General features: G+C 37.9%; 1 protein-coding gene across 1 annotated transcript in view; it reads right to left on the minus strand.

The window, feature by feature from the left end:
- MMS22L (MMS22-like, DNA repair protein) overlaps positions 1-14,922 on the minus strand; it is a gene marked incomplete at its 5' end in the record, with an annotated part of 67,517 nt that overhangs the window by 5,510 nt on the left and 47,085 nt on the right. Inside the window, 5 exons of the mRNA XM_010144515.1 lie at positions 2,051-2,262; positions 9,842-10,011; positions 12,607-12,766; positions 12,925-13,067; positions 13,820-13,962. Of these exons, the coding sequence (XP_010142817.1) occupies positions 2,051-2,262; positions 9,842-10,011; positions 12,607-12,766; positions 12,925-13,067; positions 13,820-13,962 (828 nt within the window). The remainder of the gene's footprint in view (positions 1-2,050; positions 2,263-9,841; positions 10,012-12,606; positions 12,767-12,924; positions 13,068-13,819; positions 13,963-14,922) is intronic.

The raw sequence follows: 14,922 nt of genomic DNA on the forward strand, positions 1-14,922 counted from the left end.
GGCTATTTGTCGTAGACTCCCAATTCACTGGAGGACAGCGATGCCTTCTGACTCTTCAGTTGAGGGAAGTGAGAAATAACAGCTATCATCATTATAGTTAAAAACCCAAGTGTGACAGTAAAAGTTAAAGGCAGCTTCATAAAATAACTGGGGAAAAAGAAAAAAGGAGGAATCGAGATTCCAAGACCCTAAACCAACATCCAAAATACAACTGTTGTTCACTACTTTCTTTAGCTTTATTATGCTTTTGTCAACTCACAAACCAACTTCTTGTAACAGTTCTGCTGTATTACTGGTACTGCTACACTTGTCAACAGTATGTTGTAACGGGACAGCCAGTATCTGCTTTTGTCACAGAGATAAAAGGTGACCTGTCAATCTGCAACAAGAGCAAGTTCTGGCATCGCACATAGTGAATATTCCAGTTTGAACGGCTTGATTTCTTATTTTTCCACAAAAGGATACAAAAATCTGAACTGCTGTTAATTTGACATTACAAATGACTTTACTGAAATATGAAGACAGTAAGTTTAAATCGAAGCATTCAGGAGAGAAGAGCGCTGGTAAAAAGAACACAGCAGTTATTAATCAGTTTGCAAAAGCACTCCCAGAAACCTTTGAAAAACCTTTTTAGGTATTAAATTCACCACTGAGTAACCATTAGTAACTCAAACAAGGCATGGGTGTTTACTGATCAATGCACCAACTAAAAACCACCATCCTTGTTAAAAACTTAACCTCCAAATGAAACCTGACTTTCAGAGATCTGAGCATTTCACTGCAGTTTCCGAGTGCTGGTATAACTTGGGAAATGAAAGTCATAACACTATTTTTTGTGTCATGTGGTCTTACTTTAATATTCGATTTAAAATCTTCTATCCCATTAATTGACTATGAAAATTTCACACCGATTTTTTGGGGTGTGCTTTTCCACTAAAACCCTTCTCTGACCTGGATAATGCATCCCTGATCACATCATTCCATTTCCTCTGTGCAGCAGCAAGATATTCGCTAGCTTTCCTACGCCAAAAGGGCTGGCGAACTCTGTACGTATTTATGTACAGACCTAGTGACTGCCTCCTGACCACCTGGCAGTCAGAACTGAGCAGCACTCTGGTTTGCAGAGATACTCTTCCCAGATCACTAAGGAACGTTTTGCGTCTTACAAATCACCAAGTGCCATTAGACATGCAGAACTTTCTTTCCAATGTCTTAAAATTCACACGTGCATGCACACGTTCAAAAATAACTATTAAGATGACAAAGTTTGAGTATTCATGAGTGAAAAACATGTCAGAAATAAGATTGTGAAATTGTAATTCACTGCCTTAATATGTGATAATGCAGGCTTTACTTACAGGATTGCCTGTCATATTTACCTAAGATCAACACTGAAATTCTTTTAATCAATGTGTATATACACTCTGTACAAAGAAAAATGCAATTACCTTGAACATAAGCAATCACTTTATATTTGAGGGGGTTTAATTCCTCTCCCAACATAGACAAAAAGTACAGATTGTTCCCTATTCTGCAGCATATGATTGTATATTGCACTGTGCAAGCAGTCATGGCACAGTGAACAAGTAATGTCTCCCTACCTCTTCCCACACCCCAAATCTTCCATTTCCCCTGGGTTGCTGGCACACCTAAGAACACCATGACAGACAGCAGTGAGGCCTCCATGCACAGGTAACTGTGGCAACTATAAGCACTGTGACACGTATGACTAGGCCCTAAATACAGCCTGAAACACAAACATATGATGATACATACCAGAGTGCAATTTTTCTACAAAAATAATTGCTTTTCATGTGGCCCTATGCAATAATTTTTCTTACAGTCTATGACCTCCGCCTTCAATGACTCTCTCCAGATCTTCCCCATTTTACTCTCCTACTCTATACACGTTGTCCTTCTTTTGCTCCCAGCCCAGCACCTTACAGGCTCTTCCCACAGTCGAACTACCAGTTACTGAGGAGGAAACAGCGGCGTTCCCTTTCTCATGAGCTATTTGTGAAATCTGAGTTTTCACTTTGCTGGTCCTTACGTTATGACATGCAGCGTGGTCTTCCGTAGATGGAGCACCTGGGTGGCTGTAATGGAACTGCATAAAGCAGTCAGCACAGGATGCTGTCCGGCTCTAAGCACAGTCGGCGCAGAAGGGAGAAACCGTCCAAAATATTGTTGAATTATGCTCCCAAGCAGTTGATTTAAATAGGCAGCCTGCGTTTGGGACTGGCAACATATAAAGGACAGGCCCTGTAGAAGAAAAGTTTAAAACCCGAGAAATTGAATAAATTTTTAACACTTTTTGTATAAATCTTTAACAACCTTAGGCTAAATACTTGCTACACACTGCGTAAACCGCCGCACACAGAGTAACTACTGCATGACAAACATCAGGAATATGCTGCAGATACAACAGTCTACAAGTGGAGACAAATCCAGGGCAGGGCTTGCAAAGGAGAGAAACATCTTTTAGTAGACTAGTTAATATACTGGAAGATAAGCTTTGGGGACATGCAAGCTCTCCTTCAAATCTGGAAAAAAAAAACCAAACCAAACCAAACCCCTTGTCATTTCAGACCTGAGAAATGTTTCTGTGCCCAAAAGCTCCTCATTTCTTTTTCAACTCTGTACCTGGCCTAACGAAGTATCTTACTCAGGTAAGATTTATGAAGGGAGAGAGAGAATACCTCATCTGTTTGTAAAGCACCATGTGAAGTTTTTGTGCAAATGGCATAGCAGAAAAATGGACACTTGGAAACACGGTCTTGACAAGAAAAATTTTGCTCATAGTGTGAACAAATTAGGGTAAATCAGGCATCATTTATGAGGGGTTTAGGGGGTTTTCTTCAATCAGTTTAAGATAAGGCAAAACCAGCTGTGATTTACCCAGTATGAGCTATACTGATCCAGAGAAAAAACCTATACTGAAAATACCTGCCCCAAAATTGCCTATCATCTGAACACTACCCACAGTTATAAAACATACACACGGTTTGTCTCTAAAAAAGAGTATTCTTATCGGTAAGAGTTGCTCTGAGAGAAAGTTAAGTTTCCTTCCCCTTCCTTTGATTACTGAAAGGAAGAACAAACCACTAAGGAAAAAAAAAAAGTCCAGTGATCTCCTATCCTATCACAAGGGTCACAGGCAGCAGCACAAACAGAAGCCTCTTGAGAATTCACATTTTTCACAATAGTTTTGTCCAACAAGAATAATGGCATAAAAGAAGTTCAAGTGCAGAGTTCCCTAGACAGCATCTTCAACAGTACTTCAAAATTCCACTTGCATTGCAATCCAGGCTCCAGATCTGGTAGGACAAGTATCTGCCTGAATACTGATGGTTGCTGAGGTTAAGTAAATGCCCCTAATATATGAATGAAAAGTTCAAGACGAGCTGCTTTTGTACCCAGCTACCGACAAGGAGTATTTTCTGTCCCTCCTCAAAACGATCTTCATCTATACCCGTCTGTGTGAATATGACAGCACAATTCTTTCACAAAAAAAAAAAAAAAAAAAGCAGGCTGAGACATAGTTCTGAGGGTCTTCCTGGCACTTCTTTGAAATGTGAAGTTCCCCCTTTTGGTTCCACAGTAAACAAATACAGCAAACACGAGATTTCAAGAAAGGAGGTGCTTCAGGCCCTGCCTGAAGACTTGTCGCAGGTCACCCTCTTGAACACAGATATATTCAATTAGGGCTTAGCTTCCCATTCTTCAAGAGCATCTTGGTAATTTTGGTTAAGTCCCAGTAACAAAAAACACACTTCTTGAACGGGGGCTTTGATAAGCAATTCAGGTTTTCTCCTCCTTTTGTGTACATACAGCAAAATTTTGTAGTAAAAAGTAGCTGCTGCTGTATCAGAATTCTTAAAAGCACTACTTGGCAAGTGGCAGACTCAGACTGTTAGAGATGACAGATTGTTTAGTATGTAAAGGTGTGTTTGGGGTTTCCAATATGATGTTGCAGTGGGCATAAAGAAGAGTTGTCTGTGCTTTCTGCATTACAGCTCTTGGGAGAAGACAGAAACTATTCCAGAACTGGAGCTGGTACTCTTAAGATTCTACACTGCTTTAACACTAACAAAAACAAAACAAAACACCCCTGCCACCACCCCACCGCCCCCCCCCCAAAGAAAAAATTCAGTGAGAAAGTATATCAACCTATCTGATAAAAGGGACACAAAGAACATCACAACCTTACAGGGGACACCGGTAGGAATACATGAAGAATGTAACACCTGTGAAGACCTAACAATGATAATTACTAAAACGAGAACATTCTTTAACAAATGCTGAATAGAGTCAAGAAAAGAAGAATTCAGTTGTTATAAACTAATAAGAGTTACTGTTTCTAAGAAATGATCTTAAGATTCTTAATAGGTGCATTGAAAAGCAAAATAGTAGAATTTAGATATCTGAAGGGACACTGACTAATTTTTGCAGATCTTAGTAGTTTCATCTGAAGATAAAACCAGCCTGATCCTTCATAAAAGCATTTTCATTCTTTGAGTTGAAGATTTTAAGTTTCTAGAGTGTGGGATGGGGAGAGAAGTAATCTGAAAAAGCACCAAAGGATTATAGAAAAAAACCCAACGGCCTGTCAAGAGCATTACTGAAAGATACTCTTCTTGACTACAGAAGTAAAAACAAGGATGTAAGTTAACTAGTGATTTTTTTTTTTTTCTGTAGTTTTCTGATGAGGACAGAGAGTGCTCTTGAAACCCTGTAAGGAGAGCTATTAACTCAAACATTTAAAAACATGGAAAACGCCTTTTGTCTGTAATCTAATGTTTTCTTAGAAGGAATCTAGATTCCTTTTTGGTGGATCAGGCAGAGATGCTACCTTTCAAAAAAAAAATGGAGTAATTTTTAAACCATGTAGTAATACAAAAATTCTCTCTTCAATAAGGATTATCCTCCTCATTTTTTCCTAATGAATGTTTACGAGATCTGCACCAATGGCTTCCATGATACAAATTATTTTTTGAGTGAGAAAACTGAGAAAAATCACATTCCATTTTGCCGAGAGCCAGAAAAACACCCTCAAACAAACAAATCCTTCTCTTCTACACAGTAGGAAAATCCAGGAATCAGTCCTCAGACATGAAGGGCACATCTACAGCATCAAAGCTCTTCAGGGAAGAATAGTTACACCTTTGACCCTGATGTTTCTGCTGTTCCCTACAAGTTTCCAGAGAAGAACTTAGATTTCTCTTTTGGACATGGCGGCGCATTGACTTTAGCTCCACACTGTGTTCTTTATTTCAGGCTCCTTTTTCTTACATAGGTGCAGAAAGCAACAGACCTGCGCAAGGTCTGACAACGGCATATCCCAAGTGGCACAAGGGATAAATTACCAGCACTGCACAGTAGCTGCAAATCTCTCAGTACAGTGGCAAAATACCCTGGACAGCGCTGGCCAACGAAATCTCATAAAACCTTCTTTTAAATGCTACCAGTAATTAACAGAGATGAAGAAAGCTACTGTTCATATGAGAGAGAAAATAAATGTATGCTACTGGACTGCAATTCTGGACCAGAAATCAGAAATCAATCACATCACACCCCTAGGACAATCCCTACAAAGCAGATGGACATTAAAGGGTTGATAGAGCTGCTCTTTCTTTCTTAACTATGTGTTTTAGCCATCTTCTGAGATTAAAAAAAGAAAAAAAAAATCAAGGACATATTAAGGGGAGCAGAGGGGCATGACAACATCTGCTCCTCATTTTAGCAGAAAGACAACTGATTCCTGTGCGTGTTCACTGCAGGAACTTTTTGTGGCCAGAGCTGCCTCTTTCTTCTGATTTATTCATACATCTGTAAATCACCCGTGGAGAGCGAAGAACCGATTAGTATGGATTACTGGAACTATTCACTGCAGAAATGCCAAGCTACCTTATGATGACTTACAATATCAATCCTGCTGTTGGAATAAATCTGCTGTTCACCAATTAACGTTGTACAATTCCTATTAAATACATACTATAATTCACAAAACGTATTAATAAGCTTGCTCAAATATTGGACCACAGATGTGGCTCACAGGAGGACTTTTAAGGTCTGATCTCTGACAAATGCTAAGCCTGCACAGGCCCATTAAAGTCACTGGAAAATGTATGTGCCAAGCACTACTTAGAATTAAGCTCTTTCACCACTCCTCTGTATTTAGATAGAAATCTGTGCTTGGACAGGATTAATGCTGACAAATCAGGCAGGGTATCTTACCTTTCCCATCGTTATGTGTATTGTGCTTATTCCATGTTCCTATGGTGCATTCTGCAAGATACATTTAAACTAGTATTTTTTCGCTAAATTAAGTTCTGTTCACTGCTTCAGTTCTTTCCCATATTACTGGTAAACGTGTACCCAAACTCCCACAAATCATTCTCCAAGAAATCCATCCAAAACCAATCTCAGCTGCTCTCAAATTTCCCAAGGAAGCTTCAGCAACCCACTATCACACAAATCAACTTCTTTTTACACTGGCAAAACATGTAAAGTTAGATTTTGCATGCCCCACTATCTCATAATTAAGAATAGTCCCATAAAAATATACAATGTTTTTCAAGCTTTATTTTCTCAAGTCCATCATTCAAACAACTCTGAGGTCAATTTTGATATTATATCCCAACAAAATCTTTCTTAGGTCATCAAATATTATCAAAACAGATAATGCACAGTGACAGAAAAATATCCATACAGTAGCTCTTTTTGGCAAGAAAAAAATATTAGTTTACAAGTTGCTAGAGCTAAGCTATTTTGACAAGGCAGCATCAGTAACTGAGTTTGAAGGAAATTGCTAGATAAGTTCTATATATAGTGGAGAACAGAGCAGTTGCCCAGTAACTGTCAAAAGGCACAGCTGTATGGCCCAAATTTATATATACAATAATCACAAATAGAGCAACTAAATCCAGTCAGTCTGAATTGAGAAGAAACACAACGTTTAGTCCAAATTAGTGCATTTGGCAATTATTTGTACTTGTGTAAAATTAAGCAAAGCCTGTAATTTTGATCTATTAAAAATAAACCTGTAGATTTGGAGTGGTAAGGGAGGGTGGGATACAGTCACTGGTTTTGATCAACTGTGAAGGTAGTAAGAAAATGTTGTGGGGAGAGAAGGTGCTTCATTTGTTGATCTAAAAGATGAAAAATGGGCCTCTGCCATTACAGAGTGACAAACAAAGGCGATGCCCTCTCTCAGTACAGCACAGTGACAACAACATTGTCATCGTTTTCAAGCCTGCTGCCCAAGTTGTGTGGCCAGTTGCATTACCATTACACAGGGTATGTGACCGTTTGCAGAATCTTTTTCTATACAATTCAGGAATTCTATAGGATTTCATGAGATTGCAGCATCAATGAATGTGTGAAATTAATTACCTGCTACTAAGACTGATTTCAAATCCTTTCAAAACCCACATAAAAGGATCAAATAAAACACATTAAGATTAGTTGCTGAAAGCTCCGGAAAGAGGGAAATTTTTGCAAACCATTGCTTGCAAACTAAGATGTTTTCTGAGATATAAGGAGGGGTTTTTGGACAAAGGAGGAGCAGCCCACACTGAAGGACCTGAAGAAGAATAATTCAGGACAAGAAAAGAAAAGAAGATTAAGACAGAGCCTGGAACTTTTCAGAAAACTGGAAAGAAAAAAAAAAAACGAACTTAAAAGGCCTCTGAGTAGAAATGTTACTCAAGTGCTTTCATGCTTTGACTATGAATAAAGAACTTGCACGTATAAGAAGATATTTTGCATGGTCTCCAAATTCCTGTTTCTTTATTTTCACGTAACTGCAAAAGGATAAAGTTGTAAGCTAGAGTATTAATGGGGACTCATCGATAGAATAATGTCTGTCTAAGATTCGGGTGAATTAGGGCTCCTGCACTAAAAAACTACAGCTCCACCGCCACAAATGGGCACCAGACATAGGGCAGCCACCCACGGAGTCTGATCTCACATTTCACCAACAGTGAAATCGGTTGGTCAAGGTAGGGTTATTCCCTGAGGATCCTGTTACTCTGTCTTTCCTCCCACCATACTTACATGCTTTCCCTCCCACATACACTGCTGTGTCGCTTTTCTGATATGCCCATTTGGGTTTTGGGTTTGGTTGGTTGTTTTGTGGGGCTAGTTACTAGTTGAATAAGCTCACAAATTGCTGTTCACATAATCATTAAAGCAAATTAAATGGGAATGCACATGGGGGCAAAAGGGAATGAATTTAGCCCTAAGCCAACTGTGAAATGATAACCTGAGAATTCAGAGAGTGCCTAGAATTTATTCGATCTCAAAGGAGCTCAGAAGCAGCCCTAAGAGATTTTTTTTTTTAAAACTGATATTGAAATATTTTCACTTAGAGTTGATTCAAATTGGAATCTCTCCACTTTCCCAAATAAGAGGAAGGATGTATTTTGGAATGAATGAAGCATTTTGAAGCACTTAAAAATGTTGGAAATTTGTAAATACAAACAACTAATAAAATGTACAAGTTTCACATGGAAACAGGAAAAAATAAGTGTTCTCCTCTGTCTTCTCTGCCCAAAAACATTTGCCAAACTAAAGAATTACTTATTTTATAGAAGCAGCATTTGTCTAAACTAAACTATTTGGTAAATAAGATCATCTAGCTTAGGCAGAAAGCACATGGTCTATGCAGCAGGCTGCTACGACAGTGAGGTCAGTAAGTCAGAGACTGTCAAAGAAAATGGGAAACAAGGATTCACAACACTTGGACTTCAAAACCAACGTGAGTGGCTTCATCTTAAAACTACATCCATATGCACGGACTACAGAGAAACAGTACTTTCCGACAAGAATACTAAATTAGCAAGCCGACCGTCGCACTCTGTGGTACTATCAATGTCCAGATGGTCCTACATGTATATAGCTTCTGAAAATACCTACAGAGCAGCAAAGCAAGTTATATTCTGCACATCATATTACATAATCATATTCACTTGCGTATGACATGCCATCAATCACAATGCAACTTTTGAAAGGAATAAATCCGAGGGCTGTTCACAATGTCATCACTGCATTGTTACACACTATAATCCTGTAAACTCATCGGTTAAGACTACAGTTAAAATCAAGACTAAGAAGGGAAAACAGTAAGCAAAAAAGACCCAAGAATTTACAAGGTGAAACATGTCTACTTATTTAACAAATACATTCTTTTCCTCACTGGCAGGAATTAGTCTCTTTCTATATCAACAAGCCTCATAGTTTCAGCAGTGATAGGTAAGCTGAGGGTCGAATAGGAGGAGTAACGTGCAAGTAGGCTTTAGTCATGCAAGCGTAACCAGCACTAACTTGATTCAGTATAACATAGTCTCAAACTATTAAGATAAAATAGTGCCATGATAAGCAGAGGACTGTCTTTTGTTGCTAAGAGCAACGAAAAAAAGGAGTAGCTCATTTTTAATTATCTACAGTTAACTAAGTCAAGGATGATTTAAAACATTTGCTTGCTCTGTCACCTCAGCAAGTGTCTCGCTATATATTATGATTATTTGATCTTCTGTTTCAGAAATCTCTTACATCAGAGACCAGTGTAAACAGCAGGCTGGCTATAAGATTTCTAAATATATACAGTGATTAGGCCAGCAGCTCTGGAGCGTACTACAGCATAGCTGCACGCAATGAGAGGAAAGCCAATGGGGTGGCATTTTTCCTTCCACTTCTACAAGAAGAAAAAACTCCTCTTGCTGCTGCTTTAAATTCAGTCAATGCTTGTTTTGATTAGGGAAAAAGAAAATAACCTCTGCAATATGAATCTTTTCCTGAAGATACGTTTGTCTGCTGATAATAGAGTTGAGATATTTACCTGAAGATAAAGAGGTAGGCTTTCCTGAATGGCAGACAGCAAAGCCACAGGCAGCTCTTTGTCCTGCTGGAGCACAGAGTGCGGCAGCAGCAAGCAATCCACGATGCGGAACAGGAGTTGCTGTGCTTTGGAAGTAGCCAGTATCGGTGCCCAGAACTTTACCAGACACCCTGTTGAAAAAGAATCAAGAAATCCCATGGCAATTTAGTCAGGGAAAAAAAAGAAAATTTAAAAAAGCCTAAAGAGGCAAATATGACAAATTAGATAATCCAAGAGTAGTAACAGCAACTGAGATGTCTCTGAAACCAGAAAAGCCCAGGGAAGATGACTCAAAGTCCATTTACAGTTCAGCAAAATGAAAGTACTAAATTGATTCAATAAATTACAATTGCAAATTTTTAGACAAGTGAAGCTGCTTTAGGAAAAGAACAGCAACGCTGAAGAAAACACAGTCTCCCACATCTCTGCAGGAAAATTAAACTAATCTTGATACAAAACATTATTGCAATCAGCACAGATGCACTTAATTATTTACCTTACTGTGTGCATTCATCACACTTTACAGAGAGATGCTGCCTTTGCCTTCCCTTCACATTTATCTAAAACCACTTGTGGCCACATCGCTACACTACTAATACAGTGATTCGACATTAGGAAAACATTAAGTATCTTTCAAATTGTATTTAATGCATCTAATTTGGCAGATTAAAAAGAATGAGGGGCAGCCAACTCCACTAAACCGGCATGGTCTCTCCATATCTTTGTGGGCTCTCAGTCCACAAAATGAGAACCTCAGAGAACACCTTTCTTGTTTTCAACACATTAGCATATCACTTGGGCAGCTTTGAGACAGTTTTAAGATCTTGCTTTTGAGTTGCAAAAAAAAAAAAAGGTAAAAAGGTGTCGATGTGTAAATACCCTGACTCTGAGAAACATCTTTATGGCAGGTGAGATGTAAGGTTTCTTGAGAAAATAACTGTACTCATGAGTGTTAATACTCAAAATAGAGATTAAATAAAACAAGATTCCTATGGAGTAGTTCCCACAGACATTCTTAAGTTTATATTTAATTAGAAGCAAGAAAGTTTGCTGGCTTGAAAATACAGGAATATCCCCAGAAAATGTGTTTAAGACTTTGAAAATAATGAAAGATCAAAAGCGGGCTGTTGCAAGATACTATTAATCTATAAAAATCATCCATTACCATCTCCAAAAACAACAGAAAACAACATTAATCTTGTGGAGTGAAAGAAAACACAATGATCAATCATAAAGAAAGAGAATGATCGCTTTAGAATACTTCTAATAATGTTGTCTAAGCTTCCTGTTTTGAAAGAAACGTACTCATTCCTGGTAAAAGCACTCCTTCCATTTTCATTGCTCGGATGTATGGGGCAGTGGTAGACATAATCTGACCACAGACAGGAGGTGGTTAGATTTGTTACATTTCTCAATTTGTCCTTAAAATTTAACAAGGCCACAGAATCTGAAGTGACTGAAATACACTTAAATAATTTTTTCTTTTAAACGTTTTTATGTTTTCTTAACTAAAAAGAAAGGACAATTTCTTTCTCACAAAAGAATGACTGAAGATTCATCATTTCCTACTGCAAAGAACAGAAAGGAAAATACTAATCTAAAATTACTTTAAAAGGCTCCAATCCAACATCTGGATAAAAACGTTTCATTTGACATATGTCTTGCATATCAAAATATGCAGATTTTGCAACAGAAAAATAAAGTATTTTACAAAACTCAAATACCGTTACATTTGATGCACCTTCTGCAACAAGGTCGCGCTTTTCTCTGCACTCCTTATAATCACAACCTACATGCATGTACATGCAAATCATTACCTCTGTCTTCAAAATACATAGGTTTACCCTATTTTTAAAGGTAAGTAGGTCAGACTGGAATATTCATTTACAATAAACAGCACTCTATTTTCCCATCTTGTCCGTGGATCTACACTTTCATGAACAAATACTAGAATTTGAGCTGACATACGTCTTGCATATCAAAATATGCAGATTTTGCAACAGAAAAATAAAGTATTTTACAAAACTCAAATACCGTTACATTTGATGCATCTTCTGCAACAAGGTCGCGCTTTTCTCTGCACTCCTTATAATCACAACCTACATGCATGTACATGCAAATCATTACCTCTGTCTTCAAAATACATAGGTTTACCCTATTTTTAAAGGTAAGTAGGTCAGACTGGAATATTCATTTACAATAAACAGCACTCTATTTTCCCATCTTGTCCGTGGATCTACACTTTCATGAACAAATACTAGAATTTGAGCTTTAACAAAGCACAGAGTGTATGTAAGAGGAGCTGTTCTGAGAAGACGTTAAGTTACATTCCTAAGATGACTTGTCCCCCATCATAACTCCAGCAAATACTATGTAGCATATCACAACACTACTTCACTGGCTTGTCACTGTTTCTGGTTTTGTTCAGGTAAAAGAGGTGGTTTTCAGTGGTAAGAGAGATGAAAACGTTACTTTTGGAAAAAAAAAAACCAAACCTAAACATAACAGAAGGAGGTCAGGATCAGGATAAAATACAAAGAAAATTGGTGAAAAAAAATTAAATATTGAGCTGTAACATATTGGTGATTTAGTTTTTTTAAGCCATTAAGATGGACAATAGAGAGAAAAGAAGTATTAAAAAAAAAAAAAAAAAAAAAAAAAAAAATCACATTTTACTGATTCCTTATAACTTTTTCCTAAAAGAAGAGAGGGTGCAAAATAATTACCAGTAATCCAGTATGTAAGCTGGAGACCTTCTGGAGGTCCTTTTGCCTTCAGATAAGGTTTTACATACTTCAGTACATCACCTAAATACTCCAGAGTCTTTGCTACCATGGCTGATTTCTCAGGGAGTGTCTGAAGGCCACTGTAAGTTCTGCCAGCAGCCTGGGAAAACAGAAACATTGAAATAAAAATGAATAAACTTACTAAATCTCTTACAAGGTTTGTGTCATTAATTTCTTTCCATACACCAAACGAAATCTGCTACATAATTCTTTTTCCCTAAAATTGTCCTATGAAGCTAACACAGAGATATACAGTACCTTAATGAATTGGACAAGAGCATTTTTAGGGTCTTGCTTGAAAACTGACTCCTCGACATGAGCCTTAGAAAGAATGTTTTCTACTTCTGAGAGTTTAAAAATCAGTCTTGTCATTTCAGTCAGCTGCTCCATATAGGCTTTCCCTGTTACAAGAGAGCACAGCAGTAAATATTGTCTACAGTTATGCTTTTCAACTTACTTTAGTCCCAAAAACATAAAACTAAACATGAATTTAAAACATCTAAAATACAAAGCCTCTGTAACGACTTGCATCTATCTAGGCAATGAATGTGCATCTAAACTAGTTATGTTTCTAATACAGATATAGCAGAATGAACAGTACTAACTACCTATAACCAAGTGTTTCATTTTACTGATGTTTTTCTTCAAAATCTACAAAATGTATATGAAAAATAGTTGCTAGGAGATGTGTTGTACAAATAATTAGAACAGCAAGAGTTTTATAGAAGAAGTGATAAAGCATTGCTCTAAGAGCTAAATATCCAATAGAGAAAAGGGAAGAATTAATTGCAACTGGATTTTTTTTTCTTTTTGGGCATTCACAGCATGATTTCTGTCTATTTACTTCAGATTTCACTTTTTTCCAGAGCAGTTTCTCCATGGGGGAAAAATAGCTTGTCTCCTCGGGAGCAAGTTTTTGTTCTTTGCTTCCAAGGAAACAAGCTCTTTTATCTTTTGTTTGTGATAAATTTGTCATGTGCAGAGCAGGCAAACTATCAATAAATAGCACAAGCAGCGCAAAGAAACTCATTTTGTAATTAGGTAAAAGTAAAGGAATACAAACAAAAATACATTTTGTAATTAGCTGAAAATGCTTGCCAGTTTTGCAATATAGAATCGTTACTGCAAACATTAGGGAAATGCGAACACTTACCAACTGTTTGCTCAGCATCTGCCTTGGCCATCACGGCACTTGGTTGATCTATGAACATTTGCAAAACACATCGAAACCAAGAACGTACTGTCAAAGCTTCATAGGATGTGTACCCCATACTAGAAAAGGCTTCACACAGTGCACTGTGTAGGTAGAAGAGGAAGAAAAAGATAAAGAGATCTTATAAAAGTACGCAAAAAGGTGGCAGAGTGTCTATACATCTTGGCTGCAGACATACAGAAACAGTGCACAGACACAGTCAGAAACAAGTAACAGAAAGGCCAACTGGCGTTCCTGTTGAGTGCTTTACAGACACTGCTCACAGTATCCTGATGTCTAAATACAAAGAACATGATAAATTTGCTAATGTCACACACGGAAATATAAATGTATATATAGATATATTCATGTGTTTTTGCTACATAAAACAAAATGGGGGGGAGGAGGAAATTCACACAATGAGAAACATCTTACTGTAAAAATGGATAATTTGACAGTGTTATCTAAACTGATGATGTACAATGCTGGAAATAGTTTGTCTGAATCAACCTGGAACTTCATATTGACACTGCTTAAGCTACTCCACAGCCTTTCATGCAAAGCTAGCTCAGGTGTCCCGCACTACTCTGAAGTCTGCTTAGTTCTAACTACACAGAAGATGGAGAAGATCTGCTTTAGCAAATAAAGATATGTCATGTTAGAACAAGATCAAAAGGGAAACATAAAGGCACCTTGGAGATGAGAAAGGAAACCGCTGCACTTGGTGTACACTTTCAGCCGTATGCATTTCTGTATGCGTACACACACGAGTATATACATTCCCACACAGGGCAAACTTTCTTGAAAGTATATACTTTCAAACCCTCGCTACTGTTCTACCAGCCAGGTGTCAGGCTGGCGCCAATGGCACCATCCACACTCAGTGCACAGTCCCTGCATGCTACTGTCCAGCATTCCCTGAGTTTGACTTGCCTTACCACTGTGAGTGGTTGCTGTAGTCACTTTTTCCCAAGAGTATCAGCCCCACATGATTAATTCTGCAGAAATTCCTTGCTTACGGACAGCGGGCCTGTTCCACACCCAACTCCTATTGGATGAGCGTC

The sequence above is a fragment of the Buceros rhinoceros genome, unplaced genomic scaffold (genome assembly GCF_000710305.1).
Source record: "Buceros rhinoceros silvestris isolate BGI_N320 unplaced genomic scaffold, ASM71030v1 scaffold10581, whole genome shotgun sequence".
Lineage (NCBI taxonomy): Eukaryota > Metazoa > Chordata > Aves > Bucerotiformes > Bucerotidae > Buceros > Buceros rhinoceros.